Source organism: Pagrus pagrus, assembly GCF_965226575.1.
Source record: "Pagrus pagrus genome assembly, chromosome: 13".
Classification (NCBI taxonomy): Eukaryota; Metazoa; Chordata; class Actinopteri; order Spariformes; family Sparidae; genus Pagrus; species Pagrus pagrus.
Genome location: NC_140197.1, coordinates 31342126 through 31362185, shown reverse-complemented (window position 1 = coordinate 31362185; position 20060 = coordinate 31342126). Strand labels below are relative to the sequence as shown.

At 40.1% G+C, this 20060-nt stretch overlaps 1 protein-coding gene across 1 annotated transcript; it reads right to left on the bottom strand.

The window, feature by feature from the left end:
- Window positions 1-2157: 2157 nt before the first annotated feature.
- On the bottom strand, window positions 2158-18560 carry LOC311268524 (GTPase IMAP family member 8-like; the record flags this gene model as incomplete). The annotated part of the gene is made up of 5 exons (XM_084372202.1): window positions 2158-2954; window positions 4470-4529; window positions 11550-12149; window positions 17009-17641; window positions 18485-18560. The coding sequence occupies 5 exons, from the start codon at window positions 18558-18560 to the stop codon at window positions 2158-2160; spliced, it is 2166 nt and encodes a 721-aa protein (XP_084228328.1).
- Window positions 18561-20060: the final 1500 nt, after the last annotated feature.

Here is a 20060-nt window from a genome sequence, read left to right as displayed (position 1 = left end):
GTTGTTTTTTAAAGCTGTTGTTTGTTTGGCTGATTGGTTTGGCCTCTTGAAGTACTATCTTCAAGAGAGGAACTGTTGTGTCTAAAGATGTAATGAGGTATTAGCCACAGCTGGAAGTCCTGTGTACTTTGTGTCATTTTATTTAGATTGAACAATGCAAACATGTATCGTCCCTGTTAGACAAACCAATAAATATCTGAGTTCACCAACATGACGTGTGGAGCTCACCAGCGCTTTAACAAGCTGCTATTAGGCCGGATTACACAAAATAATTAGATCAGCGATCATAATTATGCAGACGACACACAAATGTACCTTTCTTTGTTACCAAGCAACTAGAGTCCCGATTGTCTCTGCAAGAGAACAACTAATAACAGATTGATGAGTCTGAATTAAACAGAAATGTTGCTTTAATCTTGGACGCACAGTTTCGACCACATCGTCTGTGTTCCACCTTTAATTCAAAGATTAACGTCCAGGCAGAAAAATCCACCTCGTACTTTTTATTTCCATCATCTTAGAAAAAAGTCTGAAGAGTCTGAACAAAGACCAGTAACAGTGAACACATGACGCCAGAGTCTCAGCTGTTACTGTTCGTCTCCTGAATGTCTTCATGTCTCTGGTACATAAACATCTGTTATATATCTGTTGTTAAAGTCTGAAGTAACTTTGCAGAGTTTACAGCTTTATGTAAAACACACTGACTCGTCTAAACAAGGTTTTTATGTTTCAGTATTTTTTCTACGTTTCTTGACTAAAAATCACACAAACACTAAAGTCTGGTGTCAGAACACAAAGTTGATCATCAACACAAAAATGGGAGTTTGCAAACACTGTTAAGTACATTATCAGATACTAATAATCAATCAAAGCTTAATCATTTAGTTAGAGCAAATTTACATAAGAAAATCACCAGAGTGTCGGATAATGAACTGTAAATGGATAGAAATCGATGTTTAATACTTGCTGACAAACATCCGGCATCATATAGTCGAGAAAATGTATCGAGAAAGAAACTTACGAGACAGTCGGGACTCTTCACTGGTCATCTTCTTCTTGTGATGGCAGCAGATCTGTGATGTCCCGTCACTGTGGACGTCCCGTCACTGTGGACGTCTTCTTCTGACACAACAGTGTTTATATTAGCTTCTAGTTCCCTCCCCTGAAATACTCATCATCTGTTTCTAACCGAAGTCTGACCAGTCACAGATCAGACATGAACACGGAGCTGCAGACAACACATCAGGAGGCTGAGCAGAAATACTAGAAGCACATTTCCACAGTTGTTGAGAAGTGTTGAACTGCAGAGTCAGTCAGCCTCATTCACACCTGGACCTGCGTCGTCGCTAATGATTGAATAATTCAGGACCACTAATAGAAATACAATCCAACCCTGAAGCTCTGCAGTTCAACCTGCTGAGTGAGGATCATTTCATTCATTGTGTTGTTTTGTTTTTATAGAAACACGAACAAAATCAGAAATCACAAAAATGACTGAAACATAAACAAAACAACACAAACAGACACGTTCAGACTTTCTGAAGAATTGTCGCCTTTATTACAGTTTATTAAAATGTGCTATAACTCATGACAGTAAACACAGCTGGAGTCTCCGGATTGGTTGTGGATGTATTTTACCCAACAGAATATTTTCTACAACAGTGTTGGATAAACAGGAAGAGGCAGCAGACTGAGAGCAGGACAGTGACGTCGGCTTTACAAGGCAACAGCCGAGACTTCAGCGAACTTCCCTCCAGAAAACCTCGAGTGACAGAGTCAGACAGCTTCCTGTCAGCTGGTGGATGTGATGATGTCATTTAGAGCGAAAAACGTAACTTTGTCACTTCCCAGGATGTTTGTAGGATCGAGAAAATCACAGCGGTAAAATGTGAATGAAATATCATTTTCTTTTTTTCACAGAAAGTATCTTTAACAACACAGAGACTCTTCATCACCTCCACAGCTGAGGCTCACCGATTCTCCACCTTTGTTCCTTCACACAGAACCGAGCAGCTCCGGGTCAAGACAACCAGTGTGTCAATTCACACAGCACGCCACGATGATGCCGCGCCGTCGTCACCGCGATGCGTGCACCGTCACGCCTGTTTTGGATCCACAGCGCCGGCCTGCTTTGTGAATTGACTCACTGATGGTTGATTACTGTGACTGGAACGCTTCAGGTGGCATGCATTTATACGCCGCCTCTTCCACTTTTTTAAGGAAACATCTCAGACCCGGAGCTTGTTCTACCACAGTAACTAGACCTTTACTGATCCAGCCCTCCAGGTACTCTGTTGCTGCCTGTGTGGGATGACGTGCTGATTTCACCTCAGGGCGTTGCATGACTTCTTTAAAGGCCGTCGCAGCCTGTCTGAACAGGTCGTTGCTGTAGCAGCGTCTTCTGTTTTTCTGGACCATGTGGTTGATCTTCTGCAGCAGGCCGTTAACCTGAGACTCATCCTCGACTTCCTTATTAAAGGCGTGGTGCGTCTCACAGGACTCCTCGATGAACCTTTTCAAATCTTTTTTGCTTTGAATAAAAGCGTCACATCCTTGCTCACACTGATCTCCGTGGGTGAACAAGACAATCGTGTAACGTTTTGCATCTTTAAAGACTTTCTGGAAGTTTTCCAGAGATGTTTTATCTTGTCTTGAGAAGGCACCGAGCCTCAGCACCAGCAGGAACACGTGAGGCCCGGGAGAGATCCACGTGGTGCAATCTACGATCTCTGTCATCACCTCTTTGACACTTTTGTCTGTGTGAAACAGACCTGGAGTGTCGACGATTGCAAGAGTTTGTCCGTTAAAGTCTCTGATTTCCTTCTGGCACTTCGTTGTCACAGATGAAGGAGACACATCAGTGTGAAACCTGTCGCGCTCCAGGATGATGTTTCCTGCCGAACTCTTCCCAACTCCGGTCTTTCCCAGGAGCACGATCCTCAGCTCGTCCTCCTCTGAAATATTAAAACAAACAGACATGCTTGATGTTAAAAACAGACTCCGCCTTCAAACAGTTTTTCAACTGGAAATACAACATCACATGCAGCGCTGGGCAAGTTGTTTCCAAAATGTAACGTTTTAACCTTGAAACTCAGTAAAATGATGTCGAGTGTGTCACTGGTCTACACGATCACTCATTGGCTGTTGTAGGCTCTAGGGCGGAGATACGCTCCATCTGCTCAAATCAGCTGTCAATCAAATGGTGTAGAGATGTAACAGCGTCTGCTGTGAATTCTGTGTTCTGGACTAAATATGTTCGTTTTGGTGAAGCAGCCGGTTCAGAAGAGCTTAGAGGTCCTTTTTTCAAGAAAAGTAGATTTTTGAGCCAACTTGTGTCGGCTCAAAGATATTTATTGTTTTTACAGATGGATCCTTTAAATAAACTCCTGTTGAAAGAAAGGATGTTTCATTTAGATGAGCACAGTTGGCAGACAGTGTCACTCGATAAATACCAGCGACTGCCGTGGCTGTGCCGATTGTACCGATTCACACTGAAGACAAAAGTTCTTATACCATAGATTGCTCTGGGTTAGGGTCACACACCGGGTCCAGTTTTTATGAGAATAAAGACAGTAGAGTATTAAATATTAGTGAAATATACTAAATATAAAGTATTGAAGGAGTAACTGCTAAAACCAGTGCCTTATATTAAAACAATAGAAGTAAGACGAGGTAAACTAAAAATGGACTAAAGGAGAAGTAAGAAGTACGACATGCAAAATAATAACGCACCTGATATTAAACATTATATAATAATAATAATAATAATGATAATAATAATAAGAAGAAGAAGAAGAAGAAGAAGAAGAAGAAGAAGAAGAAGAGTGAAGTTACACAAGCTGCTTCTCCTCATTATTAAACTTTCTATTTGTATTTGATTGTAAGCGTTTTAATTGAAGTTGGTTAAACTGCCTCCAGCTGGTTTACTGCTCTGCCACCACTCAACAAATCACATCTTTAAAATGACAAAACAAAAAATAACAATAATACAAAAAGCACAAAGTTATCCTCGGCTCCGCTCCGCTCTCAGAAACATCATGAATAAACTAATATTCAGCAACATTTTGGTCTCAGCAGAAAATCACATACCAAAGTGTTTAAAGCAAAAGGTCCAAACATCTAATGAACGATTTAATATTCATGTTGTCACTAAGAAATGATTTTATACCATTTTGATTTATTGAGTTTAAAAAGCAGAACACACGAGGTCACAGCTGTTTGTGTCTCACTGGATTTAAGTTTGTTGAACAAAACTAATTTATTAGGATTTAAAAATCACTAAGTTCAGTTGATGAATGATGAAAAGTGGCAGTTTGTGGAGCTGCACTAACTGCAAATAAGACATTTTTTCATTGTCTAAAAATTAAAAGAGATTTCACAGTGACGACTGAGTGTAAGTGTCTTCAGTATGTCATTAATGTTAATGAGACGACATAATAATAAGAAATCTTAATAAAACAGTCACTCACCAGGAAGGTGTTTGCTGTCCATGGTTGTCTGGTGAAAGCAGCCGCTCTGATGTCTGGTTGCTGTTGATGTCTTGTTGTTGAACAGTCATTTCATCTTTATATATTATAAAGTCAGGGTGGTTCCTCCCCTTGAGTCCATGTCATCTGCTACCAAGTCAGTTTGAGAGCAACAAGGCACAGAGAGCCGACCAATCACAGCTCAGGAACCAGAGTGAAGCTGCCAGCAGCGAATCAGGTGCTGAGCAGAAGTTCATCAAACCAAGTGCATTTCATTTACAACATGTTTTAGATCTGTTAGTTTACATATGACGGTTGTTTTACAGGGTACACAGTATTTTATATGCTGCTGCTTCCTGCATGTCACTGTTCATATGTGGTGTTTGATGACTAACAGAGGCACCTCAGGGTTAGAAGGAGAACTGGCTGACAGTCATCGACTGCCGAGTGCTGACCATCGTAACATCAGGATGAAGAAGGTCTGTGTGGCTCCTCAGAGTCGTCGCCAGTCTGGAGAAGATGTTTGTGGCTTGTTAAACTGCTCAGACGAACCCAAGACACACATTTTGGCAGCGGTGACTATTTTCTGCGGCTGCTGTTAGTTTCTGTCGACCGTAACATTGTTATTCGCAGTTTTCTGAGCCAGCTCGCTATAGTGAGGAAGCTAACTGTGTTTCAAGCTTCTGAGGCTGTGGACGTGTTAAAGCCAGCACAGGGATACATGTTGGAGACGGCGCTCTGCTGGGTGAGACAGTCGGCGGTTGCTGTCGGAGTGACCGTCGGTCTTGATCTGTTCTGTAAATAGTTTTAATAATGAATACCTGCTGGTTAGTCCTGCCTGTTTCTGGTTTAAGTCTCGCTGATTCTGAGTGCCGATACGGGTCCAGATAATTTAGTTTTTGCTGGTGCGCCTCACTCATCCCGACTCAAGATGCAACTTTTTGTCGGTATTTCCTGCAGCCCCATCTTGTTGTTGAGTTGGTGTCGAAGCACTTTCACAGTCCGCCGATTTGATACCACAAGAAAGATCATGCCAAAGTACGAGTGAGTGTCAGACTGCATTTTAAAGCTGAGCTGGACGTGAGCTGGGCCTTCGTAGAGTTTCTGGTAACAGACTCGATCGGTCTATTGGGACGCATTGATGGGGAAACCTGGATTGGGAGGAACAGCCAAGCTGATCTGAACGAGAGTGGTGTTTTTATGTTGGACAGCTGTGCCAAGAATATATATAACACACACCGTGTTGAAGTACTTGGTCCCAGAACACTGTATGTTTTGGACACTTGGGTGAAGACGTGTCAACTCAGCACTACCTGGTTAGGATCCATGTTAGCCATGTTCCTATTCCCGTGGAACGGACGGGTACCAGAAGGCCCTGAAGCACTGTACTGACCTGGACTGGAGATACTGCTGAGAGGTGGATAAAGCTTCCTAACATGACATACCCTCTGTGGAGGAGGCAGACTCGGACAGACCCCCGGCAGAGATCTCTGAGGTAGTCCTGTTGATGCATTTGCTGTGAGATGCTGAAGGCTCTGGACATTGTTGGGCTGTCCTGGCTGACATGTTGGGGACAGAGCCTTCAGAGTGGCTGACTGGGCTGGTGCTTCAACAACGAGGTATCGCACTGCTCAGCCTGCTGGGGCTGGAAGGCTTGGAGAAGGCTTATGTGTCCCTAAGGGTCAGGGTTAGCATGGCTGCTGCTCCTTAAATCAAAAGGAGTCACCTGAGGTGCTTCAGGCATCTGATCAGGAAGCATCCAGGGCTCCTTCCTTTGGAGGTTATTTCTGAGCACACCTCGAGTGTTTGTCCTCGTTTCCTTCTGAAGTGATGTCTGAAGTGGAAAACTGCTGCTCGTCCTCTGAGACTCTAAGAGACCTTCTTCTGACAGGACGGCTGCTGATTGGAGTCTGTCTCTGTGATGAAGCTGCTTTTCCATCTCTCAGTGAACTTCTGCCTGATCGTGCTTTGGATACAACTGATCCAGTTTCTGGAGTTCCCTCACTGACCCCTCAGAAACCTTTAGTCTGGACATGATGTGATGCAAAGAAAGACCCTCTTTGTTGAGAATAACACTCTGAGACTTAATGAACTTCAGTCCATCTTTGTAAAATATGTTTCCATCCTCGCTGTCGACTTGTTTCTGCCTTTGAGTCCACGGGTTTGTTGTGAGATCTTTCTTACAGTTTATGGTTCATATCGTTTTTCTGTAAGATATGTTTTGTCCTGAGGATCTAGCGGGTTGTCCGTATTCATTATTTTCTTCTTCACCAGTGTTATCTTTATAACACCATTTATTATCAAGAGAAACGTGTTTGTTACTACGTATGTGGTCCACGCTGGGCCTGAGAGCTGAACACACTGCAGCTGAAGAAAACACATGCAAACAGACAAAACAGAAGCAAATGAAGGAAACATCTTCTCCAATGAGACGACACACGCACAGCATTTAGAAAAACTGCTGACAGGTGAAAAACACAACGAAGCCCATTGTTCTGAGAGCAGCTTCTCACTGAATGACCGTCATGTGAAGACGAACGCCTGAAGGCCGTCAGTGTTTGTCCTGAGGACGCGGAGCTGACGTGGTCGTCTCAACACTGACTGAGTGTTTATGGTAACATGTCAACACCAGGAGGAGAACGGACTCAGTCAGAGAAGGACGGAGCTGTGGAGGGTTTCTGTTAGGAAGCTATGACTGCACATTGTGCTGGAGGATCCTCACGTCTCACAGTTACATTAAATCATCTTTATTTCATGAAACTGAGGGAGACCGAATGATTTCATCACTGCCTGACTGATGGACTGAGTTACCAGCACACGAGTCACTTATTCACACTAGAAGCTAGAAACATGATTTTATTAATGACACTGAGTGTTTAACTTACTGTTGTGTCCCTCTCAGACAGCAGCTTCTTGCTATGATAATTGCTATGCAGTTGCACAGGGCGCACAGAGCCACCAGGGGGCTCTCATGCTAAAGTATAACTGTGATGTGAGAGATGAGGTGGTTCTGACAGCATTATGAGCAGGACTACGATCCTGATCCCGTCCTGTTTGTCCTGAAAATGAGTGAATAAGAAGAAGAAGGTGACACGACAGCTGTGGCTGGTGGTCCGAGGTGATGGTTCTGGTGGTCCGAGGTGATGGTTCTGGAGACCAGACTTGGTAAAAGGTAATGCCTAAAAATCCTGCTCTGAACATATTGTGTATTTAAAAACACACGACAACAAGCTGCTGCACACAATAAACTTCTGTAATGATGCTTCTGCATTGTGTCTGAGTTACTGCAGAAACACAGTTCTGTGAATTTACTGCATTTTAAACCAGTAACTCGCTGTAAAACTACAGTAACTCACTGTAAAACTGCAGTAAGTTAGTTAGTGTGTGTGTTTTACCAGTGGGTGGGCTGCAGAGAGATGCAGGACTCGTTTGCTTTCCTCATTCTGGGAGTTGGTTGGCTCAGCGAGGACCAGTTTATATATGTAGAGACCAGAGAAAACGTGTTGTTCATAATATGGGCCCTTTGAAGGAAAGGCAAAAACCCAAACAGCAGAACATGGCCTCTGTAAGTGGGCTCTTTGCTGTCAAATATGGTTGTTTATCTATTTTCCAACTTAACTTCCCATTCCCTGTCCCTTGTCAGAAAAACTCATCAGCTGGTGTTATAGCTCATGTTTTATTGCCTCTATAAATATATGAATTAATCTGCATACCATGCAATGGTGATATAATTCAACAGTAAAGCATTTGTGTAAAATGAAAACAAAAGTGGTCCTAATCAACTTCAGTGAGGCACTATTAATGAGAGATTAGGTCAACAGGTCTGCTCAGGAGGACAGTACAGACTGGAGGCAGTTTGGGTTAGTTACTTGTCTTTAATGTTGGTAAAAGATGCACTTCTGAATAAGACATAATGAAACAGATTACACAGACAGTTTTCTGAAAACACAACACATTTTTTTATCTGGAGCTCATCAACATCAATATATCAAGCAAGAGAAGTAATTAGACTGGAGGTGCTACAGCTGAACAGTATGTGTCAAGTCATGACACAATATCTACAAATATCAAACTTTCCACCAAAACTGAAACAATATGACTGAAGTATTTATCCACAGACATATAACAAAGAAGAGAAGTGTTCAAAATGTTCACCCAGCTTCAGTTATTATGTGTTGACACAGATTTGTCCTTATTTTAGAAAGTAATGGTTGTTTTGTCTGCAGGATTACACAAAAACGACTGAACAGATTTTCATGAAACAGGAATTTCTAGATTTAAATATAGGCTCCATTGAAAAAGGGCACTGTTGGGCCTTGGTGGAGGTATGCGCTCTATTGAATGCCATTCTGGTTTTCATTATCTACAAAACACAGAGGAATAAAGTGCAAAATGCCCATCTAGAGTTTTCCAGAGCCCAAGGAAACATCTTTCAATTGTTTTGTCCAACCAACAGTCAAAAACCAAAGATAACTGTCGTGGTAACTGAAAACCAGTCGCTTGTCTGGTGCAGATGAGAGCTGGTCAAACACCAAGTTCAACGTCTCTCCTCGTCCTTTATAACAGCAGAAACCAACACTCACAGCTGCAGCAGCCACAAGGTTACATGTGAACTCACCTAAAATAACATTCCCACTTTCTCCACATCCACCTCAGGTTAACAAACTGTACATTTAACATACACGTACATCCCATAGTTTGTGTCATACATCAACCGTTGTCAGACCACATCCACAGGAGAGGTTACAGAAACACCCTCAGGATGAACTGACTGAGTCATCACATATGCTCTGCAACCATAACTGTCACCAGACAGAAACCATGCAGGAGGCCCACAGACACAAGTTCTCACCCTACACACATATTAATGTTTCATATGCAAGAATAACATGACAATAATAAAGGAACATTAGAGAATTTCCCTCACATAACCTACTATGAGGTAAAAACAGAAATTCAGCAGATCCTCACATTCATAAAAGCTCGAATAGACAATTGTAATGCAGATTTTGCTTGATTGATGATATATAGATTTACAATGGATCAAACAATTAGCTTCATATAAAAGAAGTCATTCTGTTTGTGATGAAACAATCATCACTCTGCCCCTCAGCTCAGTGTCTGACTGTCTGACACGTACATCCAGGAAGAATGGATGTCAGTGACAACTGAAATGTACAATAAATAAAAAAACACCCCGGAAAACTTGTGTAGTTAGAGAGAAAACCAGAAGTCCCTACATACAATGTTTATATATATTTTACAAAAAACAGTTCATGTCGTGCCCCAGACTTTTATCAGGAAATTATTATTGATGATGATTATTCCCACTGTACAATATCCATAAATCAATAAAATACTGTAGCTTTATCTGACAGATAACCTGCGGGTGCCATTCTTAAAGATGGTTAAATGGTAATAAAGTTACACTACAGTCTGGATGAACATTTTGTGGATTGTCAGATATGTTTATTAAAAAATCTTTCCTCAATAGACAAGGCTGATCAAACCTCTGCTACCGCGAGGTCCATTAGCTGCCCAGTCCAGTGTACGCTAACATTAGCATGCTACTATCTGACCTGTTTAGAGTGAAAAATCGAGGACTAATGTGAAGTACGGTCAACATATCTGACCTGAAACTTGATGAGTTCTGTGTAATAATGATTCAATCTTAAAGACACAAAATAGCTCAAACTATAAAGCTACAAATTACACTTGACTAAATGAGTAGCTAAATAACGTTAGTTAGCTTAGCATAATCAGATATTTCCCTGCCATTATAAACTGTCTGAATACTAGCACTGAAACAATTTGCTTTGGCATCATATTTTCCTGTAAAAGTCAGGTAGGGAGGGACTTGTTGAGAATATTGATCGGCGGTTGTAGGAGCTAAAAGTGTTAGCGTGTCGAAGCAGCTGACTCTGACTGGATTCCCTGTCGTCAAACTGGCAGTTGGTCTTAAAGTTGTGTTCGTCTCGATGCCGGCTGCGTTCACGTGGAGCCCGGTACAGTTAGCTTCTGTTAGCAGTGACTTTAGCAACAAGTAAAGCCAGCTGTTCATCAGGACACTGTAAATCAGCGAAGGTTAAACCAGAAAACATGTCTCCATAAAATATGATCCAGTTTCACTCAAATCCGTGAATACATTTTTCTATTTGTGTCTTTGTACAGTAATCTTTGAAACACTCCTCCAGCAGCATCTTTCTGACATGAATTATGAGCACTGTGCCACTAGCTAACTGCTTAAAGGGGAAGCTTGATTGACGGGTAGATGATATGATATTGTTGGTTCAAATTTAAATAAGCACACGTGACATTTTGTTTTACAAGAAGAAAACATGAGTGTGTTTTGATGTGAAAATACATAGAAATGCATCTTTTGTAAATATATCGTGAAATAGGAGCACGACGTGGATGTGATCTAAAATGATGAAAAGTGATTGATCGTTTCAGCTCGGCTTTAAGTTTCAGTAGTTAGTTTAGTTTGAAACTAGCTAGCACGTCCCTGTCAACACTCCTGACTTTTGTCCCAAGTTCTTAACTCTTTCTCACGATGTTTGCATTTCATATATTTTTTATGTACATTTTGTGTATGTATGTTTTTTGTATTAACTTTACCTCTTTTTAACAGCCTCATGACAGCAGGTATGTTAGTGGTTACTGAGAACTTACGAAGAAGCAGCTGCAACCCAATCCTGGCCTCTGGTAAGGAAACTCAAAAGTGGTGTCAGTGTTTTGATAACAGCAGGTTCAATGCATTTTCCTTTTTCTGTTATTCTACTGTTCATTTGCTGATCCTGATTATCAGCTCCATACTAATTTGTTATCTGCTTGATTGATACATGACGTGAATTATTTAAATTCACTGTATCATACATCCCTTAGCATGTTTAGCGTGTTCCACTGCAAGTATCCCTACACCTCCTGCTGTAGCTCCAATCACTCCTCCAGCTGTAGCTCCTATTACTGATCCAAAGCCCCCAACAAAGTGAGATACTAGTCCTCCAACAGCTGCTCCAGCCACGGCAGAGCTGCCAGTTGAAACAGCGATTCTCTTTTTAAGTCTGCCATTTTTTTCTTTGCCTTCTTCAGCTTTTTCAAGCATTTCAGCAGTGTAGCACTTTCCTCCATTTTTCTGAACCATGTCGCTGATCTTCTGCAGCAGCTCGGTGACTTGAGATGGATCCTGGTCTCCGTTATCAATAACGTGGTATCCTCCATTACATTCATCGACAAAGCCTTTGAGAGCTCTGCTCTCTTTAATGAACTCTTCTATAGGTTTTCCCTTTTTCTTCAGTTGATCTCCACGGGTAAACAAAACCATACTGTAATCTTTAATGTTTTCTCCAAACGTATCCTTGATGATCTTCACCATCTTCTGTGTTTTGTCTGTAAATCTGGTCAAGGAGAGCACAAGCAGGAACACATAAGGTCCAGGAGCAGCGAGGGAGACACGATGCTTGATCTCCTCCATCACCTCCTCATCTGTTTGTTCTGAGCTGCACAGACCAGGAGTGTCGACAATGACCACAGGTCGTCCTCCGATCTTTACTGGACATGGTTCTGTCCTGTAAGAAGCAGGTCTCTCATTTTCCTCGGAGCTCCTCAGGAAGGTGTTCATGACCGAAGTCTTCCCAGCTCCAACCTTCCCCACGAGTACGATCCTCAGCTCTGAGCGCTCTGCTGGAGAAAATCACACAGACGTCAGAATGGTGGAAGAAGGAATCAGATCTTTTAATGGAGTAAAAGTAGAAATTTTACTTGAATCAAACTACAAAAGTGAAGGCATCAAACATATTAAGAATAATAATTTTGGACTGGCAAGACCGACTGTAAACGAACACAAGTAAGCAATGAGGTATTTTGATATTCAAGCGTCTATGATCTATGATTCTCAAGCGAAGAGTGTGTATCATGTCCTGTAAATACAGAAATGTGTAGCAGGAGTAATTAAAGTAGTAATAAATAATAATAGTATAAATAGTAGCATAATATTTGTATAAAATAGTAAACAACAAAATAGTGAGAAGTAAATGTTGTTGTATAGTATCTTATACTATACTACATTATCTTATCTCATACTATTATCGCATCTTATACCATATTTTCTTATAGAGAGGTGTACTCTGTAGTCCTAAAACCTGTAAATCAATTAGCATGTTAGCGTGTTAGCACTTCCTGTCCCCTCGTCTCAAAGTCTGTGAGTTTGTTGAATTTGTTTCCAGTTAAATGTGTGAAATAAGGTGTGTTACAGGCTGAACATATAAACTCATCATTAAATGTCCACAGTTTAATTATAAAGCTCTTCATGTGTTAAAAACAGTTAGCGGTTGCTAACAAGTGTCTGAATGAGACTACAGAGGTTGTCGGGGACATTAAACGTCCTCACAGCGAACACGGAGACTCGTCTCCTCACTAGTCCGTCTTTACAGGCCCACTTTAGTTACACACTGTTCTCACTCTGACTTTACAACTTGTACATTGATCAGTTTATAGAAAACCTGGATAGTAATTGTGTAGACGGTGTAAAAAAGTAAGTTTTCAGGGCATGTTCCTTGACTTTTATGTTTTCAAATGAAAACTTTGTGCCTGATAACAGATGGTATTGTGGTAAATTCAATTTATCAGAGCTTACAGTGAGTTGGTCATTATGAATCTGAGCGAACAAACATGATGTGTGGAGATCCTCAAGGCTCAATCCTCGGTCCTCTTCGGTTTAACATTAAGATGCTGTGATTAGGTCACATTATGCAAAACAATAACATCAACTATCATAATTACATTGACGACACCCATATTTCTGTCAGGGAGCTCCAGGAGTAAATGTCTGGATGATCCTTGAACCTGTGCCTGTCTTTGGGGCAAATGCAGGAAGATTTAAACTTTTCAGTCAAATGAATTACAAAACCTTCATGCTACCATTTTAAAAAGAGCATATATCACATACAGTCAGAACTAAGAGAAACTAATCCTTTCTTCCATTTTTAAAAACAGTGAAGACACCACACCATTTCTCAGGTCTGTGAACTGGTTTCCAGTATGTCAGAGAAATTTAAACTGCTGCTGCTTGACTCTAAATCTTTCCATGGCTTCGGACCAACACGACCATATGATATTTTATTCATGTGTCAGAGAAGAACATTTTAATGTCTTTCTTTTTTTAATGCATTATGAAAAGCACTTTGAAATTGTGCTGTGCAAATAAATTTGAGCTATCTAAACACTAACTGTGTTTTATGTAGATTTCTTGATTTGACTAAAAATCCATCTAGGACAAATTTTATTTTAGCCAGAACATAAAATGTGTTAAGTCAAGTCATTGAGAGAAACACAACATCTGAGAAATACACAAGTTTTTAAAGAAGTTATAAAATACTAGATAATTTGACTTATTCATATATTTAAGATAAAGCAAAATATTAATTTGCACGTAAAACAAATGTACAATAAGCACATGGTATCTCTGCTGACTGTAAAGTGACAAAATATCCAATCTAATTTTTTCAGATGTTGACAAATAGATTCTGCATCTTAGATATGATGAATGAACTTCAGAGAAAATGTGTTGTTGTACCAAATATTAATCCCAACACTGCCCTGATTATTAGTTCTGTTTAAGAAATGTACTCACCAGACAGTAAAGTATCCTCACTGGTCATGTTTGTCTTGTAAAGGAAGCTCACAGTTGATGTCCTGTCACTGTGGATGTCTTGTTCTGACTATTGTATTTGCATGTCATCAGTATATATTAGAGCTTCTAGTTCCCTCCCCTGAAATGCTCATCACCTGTTTCTAACCAAAATCTGACCAGTCACAGATCAGACATGAATATATAGCTGCAGTCAACAAATCAGGAGGCTGAGCAGAAATACTTGCAGCACATTTCCACAGTTGTTGAGCAGTGTTGAGCTGCAGAGAGTCAGTCAGCCTCATTCACACATGGACCTGCAGTCTGGAGCATCATTGGAAACTAATACAGAATCATTGCAGTAGTCCTGCCTTTGTGAGGATCATTTAGTGTGTCTTTCTTTAGATATAACTTCATTTAAATAAAAATAACAGAATCACAAATCAATATAGATGAAATTACACCTACATAAATTACGCTGTCCTAACTGCATGCAATGCTAGCAACTGTCAGCGACATAATCAGCTTGATTTCATTGTTTTCTATTGTCGTGTCCAAACCGACTGCGAGCAGCGCAGCATGACGCGGTGCGCCATTTCAGGCCCAACACCCTGTTTCTATTGTCGGTCCTGTAGCTGAAGAAGAACGTGGACAAGGAAGCAGTTGGAAAGTGAAACTTAAACTTCGACCACAGACCACAGACCAAAAGCAAACACTTTTATTGCATTTTATTGCTATGATGCAAAATGGTGCTATTTTATTAATAGGTTGCTTGTAGTCAAGTAATTCAGATGATGGATGAAATTCAAGATGGAGGCTTGAAGTGAACAGTAGAATGGACGAGATGGAGGAAAGTAAATTATCGTTGCTACATATTGTTGTACAGCTACAGGGGTACAAATATAAAAAAACTTTAACTCTAATGTTAAAAAGTAAAGTAACAAAGCACCATTGATGAAGCTGCACAAACAAGCTTCATCTGACTCCTTCTGATGGCGGACGAAGGTGTGGGCAACCGTCATCGTCACAAGCCATACATATTTTCAAAGTTTGTGATAGTACCACAAAGTAACCTGGTGTGTCATTATCAGGCGGTTTACACCTGGCATTAATATGTTTTAATAAATACTAGTTTAAACAACTACCATCACTCAGTCCACTTGTCAACACTGTCCAGGATGCAGGTGACCAAATATCTTTTTGTAGTGTGAACATTACTACATTGATGCACCCCCGACAAGGTGGCGACATGGTAACAAAACGCCAATACACGAAGAGCCAATGGCTGAAAAAATGAGAGGAGCACTGATGTATGCTGTTGGAGAAACAAGATGTATAATATCCAATTGGGCAGAACTGGATGACTCCTATCATAACCAGGCTGTTTATGAGGATATTGCCAGGAAGGTGGAAGAAAATGGATGCAACCATAGCCGGTAGTCTGGAAGGGACAGGATCACTTGTCCAAGTGTTGCATAATTGTCTATAAATTGCTTCCTGTCCTTCAACTGCAGATTGTGCTATAGCAACGTTTTTCTGTTGTTTTCTCTTAAAAATGAGATTTTACAATATTCCATCATGGACAGTGTGCAGCGTCACAGTAACAACAACAGTAAGTTATTACAGATGTGACTGTAACTTTTAGGAATAGACGGTAAAACATGGCTCATGTTTCAGCTGTGTTTATTGTGTTGCTTTGCTAGCGTCTTCGATATCTATCCAACAGACTAACTGCTAGTTTGGGCGAACCTAAGCTTTCATTTTCTTTAGTCTGTGGCCCAACAGACATCTCAGTGGCTAAGTAACAGGCTAGCTTCTACACATGCATGCATTAAGATGAATAAGATGTATGTGGGAGTTGGTTGGCACTCACCTGTAGATAAATACAGTTTAGTAAACTAAACTATAATTTGATGACATAAATTGTAAATGTGTGGTACAAGAATGGTCATCATACCGATCAGACAGGTTTCAGTTTAATGCAGCAGAGATAGAAAACAGCAGGGATGCACATTAAAACGAAAATCAAATCAGTGATGAACCACACGTCACACACGTTGAATGAAATAAAATATAGATGTAGAAGATGATTCAGGATAACTGTCATAAAATGATTAATGGTAAAACAATAACATGATCAATATGGCATATCATCCAACAATACTCGATCTAAAGATCTAACAGAGGCCTTTCATCACAAACACGTATGCATGTGTAAAATAAGCATTTGCAGTTTTAACATTGGTTTTTAATTACAGATCCAGAGAAGACAAATTCACCTCAAAATGTCTGAAGTGTCTCTACACAGGTGTACAGATCAGTCAGCTCCACACATCAATGTTTCACCATAAAGCAAAGGAACAGTCTGAGGTTCTTTGAGTTAGACTTTTTATTTAGTTTATATTAATTTCTGATTAATGTTTCATAATTTGGTCTCAGACACATTCACAGTTTGTCATTTCAGTGTGATTTGTGTTTGATTTGTTAGTAGTTCAGAAAACAACAGTTCAGCCCACTGTACAAACGACTTCCAGCTTTGAAAATGTGTTCAAGATGCAGTTGATACATGGAGGGTTCTCACTGATATCACTGGGTTATATTCAAAGAGTGTGTTGTTTATGTTGTTTAAGCTTACTTCTGTGGAAAAGAAGAAAATTATATTAAATGTAGAGCCTTTTACTGCCATTATTTTCCCTGTGTCATGTTCTTAGCTCTGATTTGATGAGCTCTAATTACTCTTTTTCCTTAGCTCCAGCTGGCATGAGCTCATACACCACCTTATTCAGAATGTTAAGGTACCATGTCACACCTTTATATGCCAATTTAGCATCTTCACCCATTGCACCTAGAATCATAGAGATCCATTTTGGCCTGATTTCTAACATGAAATCTTTTGCTGCCTGTGTGGGATCACTTGCTGATTTCACCTCAGGGCGTTGCATGACTTCTTCAAAGGCAGTCGCAGCCTGTCTGATCAGGTCGTTGCTGTATCTTCCATTATAATTGACCATGTGGTTGATCTTCTGCAGCAGGCCGTTAACCTGAGACTCATCCTCGACTTCGTTATTAAAGACGTGGTGCGTCTCACAGGACTCCTCGATGAACCTTTTCAAATCTTTTTTGCTTTGAATAAAAGCGTCACATCCTTGCTCACACTGATCTCCGTGGGTGAACAAGACAATCGTGTAACGTTTTGCATCTTTAAAGACTTTCTGGAAGATTTCCAGCATTTTATTATCTTCGTCTGAGAATTCATCGAGGCTGAACACCAGCAGGAACACGTGAGGCCCGGGGGTGATCGATGTGATGCAATCTACGATGTCTGTCATCACCTCTTTGACACTTTTGTCTGTGTGAAACAGACCTGGAGTATCGATGATCGCAAGAGTTTGTCCATTAAAGTCTCTGGTTTCCTTCTGGCACTTCGTTGTCACAGATGAAGGAGACACATCAGTGTGAAACGTTTTGTGCCCAAGGATGATGTTTCCTGCCGAACTCTTCCCAACCCCGGTCTTTCCCAGGAGCACGATCCTCAGCTCGTCCTTCTCTGTTGGAACAATTTAAACAGACATGATTAATATTATAAAAAGTTCATCAACCATGACATACACACATACCTAATTAGTTTGAATTTTAAGGGCACAATGCCAGTTAGCTACAGGAATACACTATGACGTATCAAAAAACAAATTAATAAGAGATGCATTGATTGCAATTTTATTGGCCAATTCAGATATTTTCTTATTTCCTTTTTTATGTAGGAACAGTAATTGACAGCACACACAAACGTTTTTGTAACTTATCTCTAATGGAAAATTCAGTAGTTTGTTCACTCAAGCAAATCTCAAAAGAAAGTGCTCAGTTACTTGACAGAGCTTTTCTGTACAAATAAACTGAAACTGTTCATTTGACGGATTCGGATACATCTGACACTGATTGGCCCGCCACCTGGCATGGCCCAATCGTGCTGAAAATCGGATGATTTTGGTCCTTGGCTGCTTAATCAGCACAACTGCAAATCAAACACTAAGTGATATACTTGTTTTTAGCAAAATGTTCGCATGAAGGCTGCCCCACGTGCCCTGCGTCTGTTTGTGCATGTCCTCAGAAATTAACACTACATGTACAGAGGATGCAGTACGCACATCAACAGTATGGGCAGTGAAGGGCCAGTATGACAGTGTGACAGGATCAGGGGTCAGTAAACACACCAGCAACAGCAGGAACAGCAATGATTGGAGTGACATCTAATGATATCCTCCAGTAACATAGGTAGTATATAGGCACGTGTGTGACTACATTCACAACACAGCTGGTTGTCTATGCAAACGCGCGGTCAAAAAGCAAGTATCTCTCCACCTAACACAGTGCCAGTTTCTCAAGGTGTCACTCAAGGCTCGGTGCTCAGCCCCCTCCTGTCCCCCACACTTCCTCTCGGTCACATTATACGCCACCATGGCCTCCATTTTCACTGCAATGCTGATGACACCCAGATCTACATCTCCACCCAATCCTTTACTGCTGCTGCAGATCTACTACTGTCTAAATAAAGGACAAGTACAGTGTCGGACTCAGTGTATGAGCAGACCTCAAATTTGTCTTTTTATTTTTCAACCAGCATTCGTTTGTTTTCCTGAAGTGTAATGAACATTAAAGACTCACAGCGGCACTAATGTAGATGTAGATTATTCAGCCTATATCAGCCAATCAGCCCAAAAAGCAGATTTTTAATGACATATTCTTCTATATGCTGATGATATGGCGCTCTATATATCTTATAATTGGGCGTGGTCACAAATTCTCTCTCTTCCTATTTAATATAAGAAGATTGTTTTTTGAGCAGGATGTCTCTTTACCCCTGTAGAGTTAAACCCTTTCACTTTGGAACTAAATGTAAATTAGGAGAGGCACCAGGGTTTTGATTAAGGTTGGGGGATCTTCTCTCATTACTGCAAAATCAGTACCAGGGATGTGAATTAGACTCATCTCTCAGGTTGGAATCAAACTTAAAGACAAAAAGATAAATAAAAGGATCAAATTATTTGGCCTGAAACGCCACTTTTCCTCATCATTGAATCTCAAATCCATTGTAAGAGCTTTGATTGAAAGCCATAATGATTATCTGTCACCTCCTGGTTTACTGGTCCACCTCAACTCAATAAATATAATAACCAAAAAATGCAAGAATTTGATGAGGGTAATTTTGTACCTCTGCAAACATAAACAACTTGAATACATGCATTTTTTGTTAAAACTTGGTTTCAGCAGGAAAATTCTAACTTAGGTTATAGAGCTACTCACATACCAAAACTTTAAAGGCAAAAAGGTCCAAATGTCCAATGAATTATTTTCAAGAATTAAACATACATGTAGCTACTTCATAACATGGCATTTCTACAAATGTTATGCCATTTTGATTTGAGTTTAAAAGACAGAACACAAATATAAATTACAGCAGCAAAATGGAATATTTAAAGCAACAACTAAATGAAATTGATTCAATGAATACTTACCAAAGAAATAATCAATAATCAAGTTCGGCTGATAAATCATAAAAACTGAAAAGTGGCAGTTTGATACTTTGGAATGATCATAAGCTCCACTCCATACTGATTGCAAATACTCATTTAGGTATTTTTTGATGATATACATTTGTCTAAAAAGCATAATTACAGAGAAAATTACATATTTATACATTTATATATGTTTTTAATGTAATGTGTAACAGTGTAAAAAGTGGAGTTATTAAATATGTGAAGTCATCAAGACAAACAATAACAGATCTAAATTTACACACATATCAGAGATGACAAATGAATTATGGAAAATATAAATATATTTTGTTTGTATGTTTTCTTATGATAATAGAAAACATATAAATAATAAAATGCTGCAAAATGTACATTTTGTTATGAAGCCCAGTAATGTGTAATGCACCAGATGGGGTTTGTGAAGACTATAAAAAT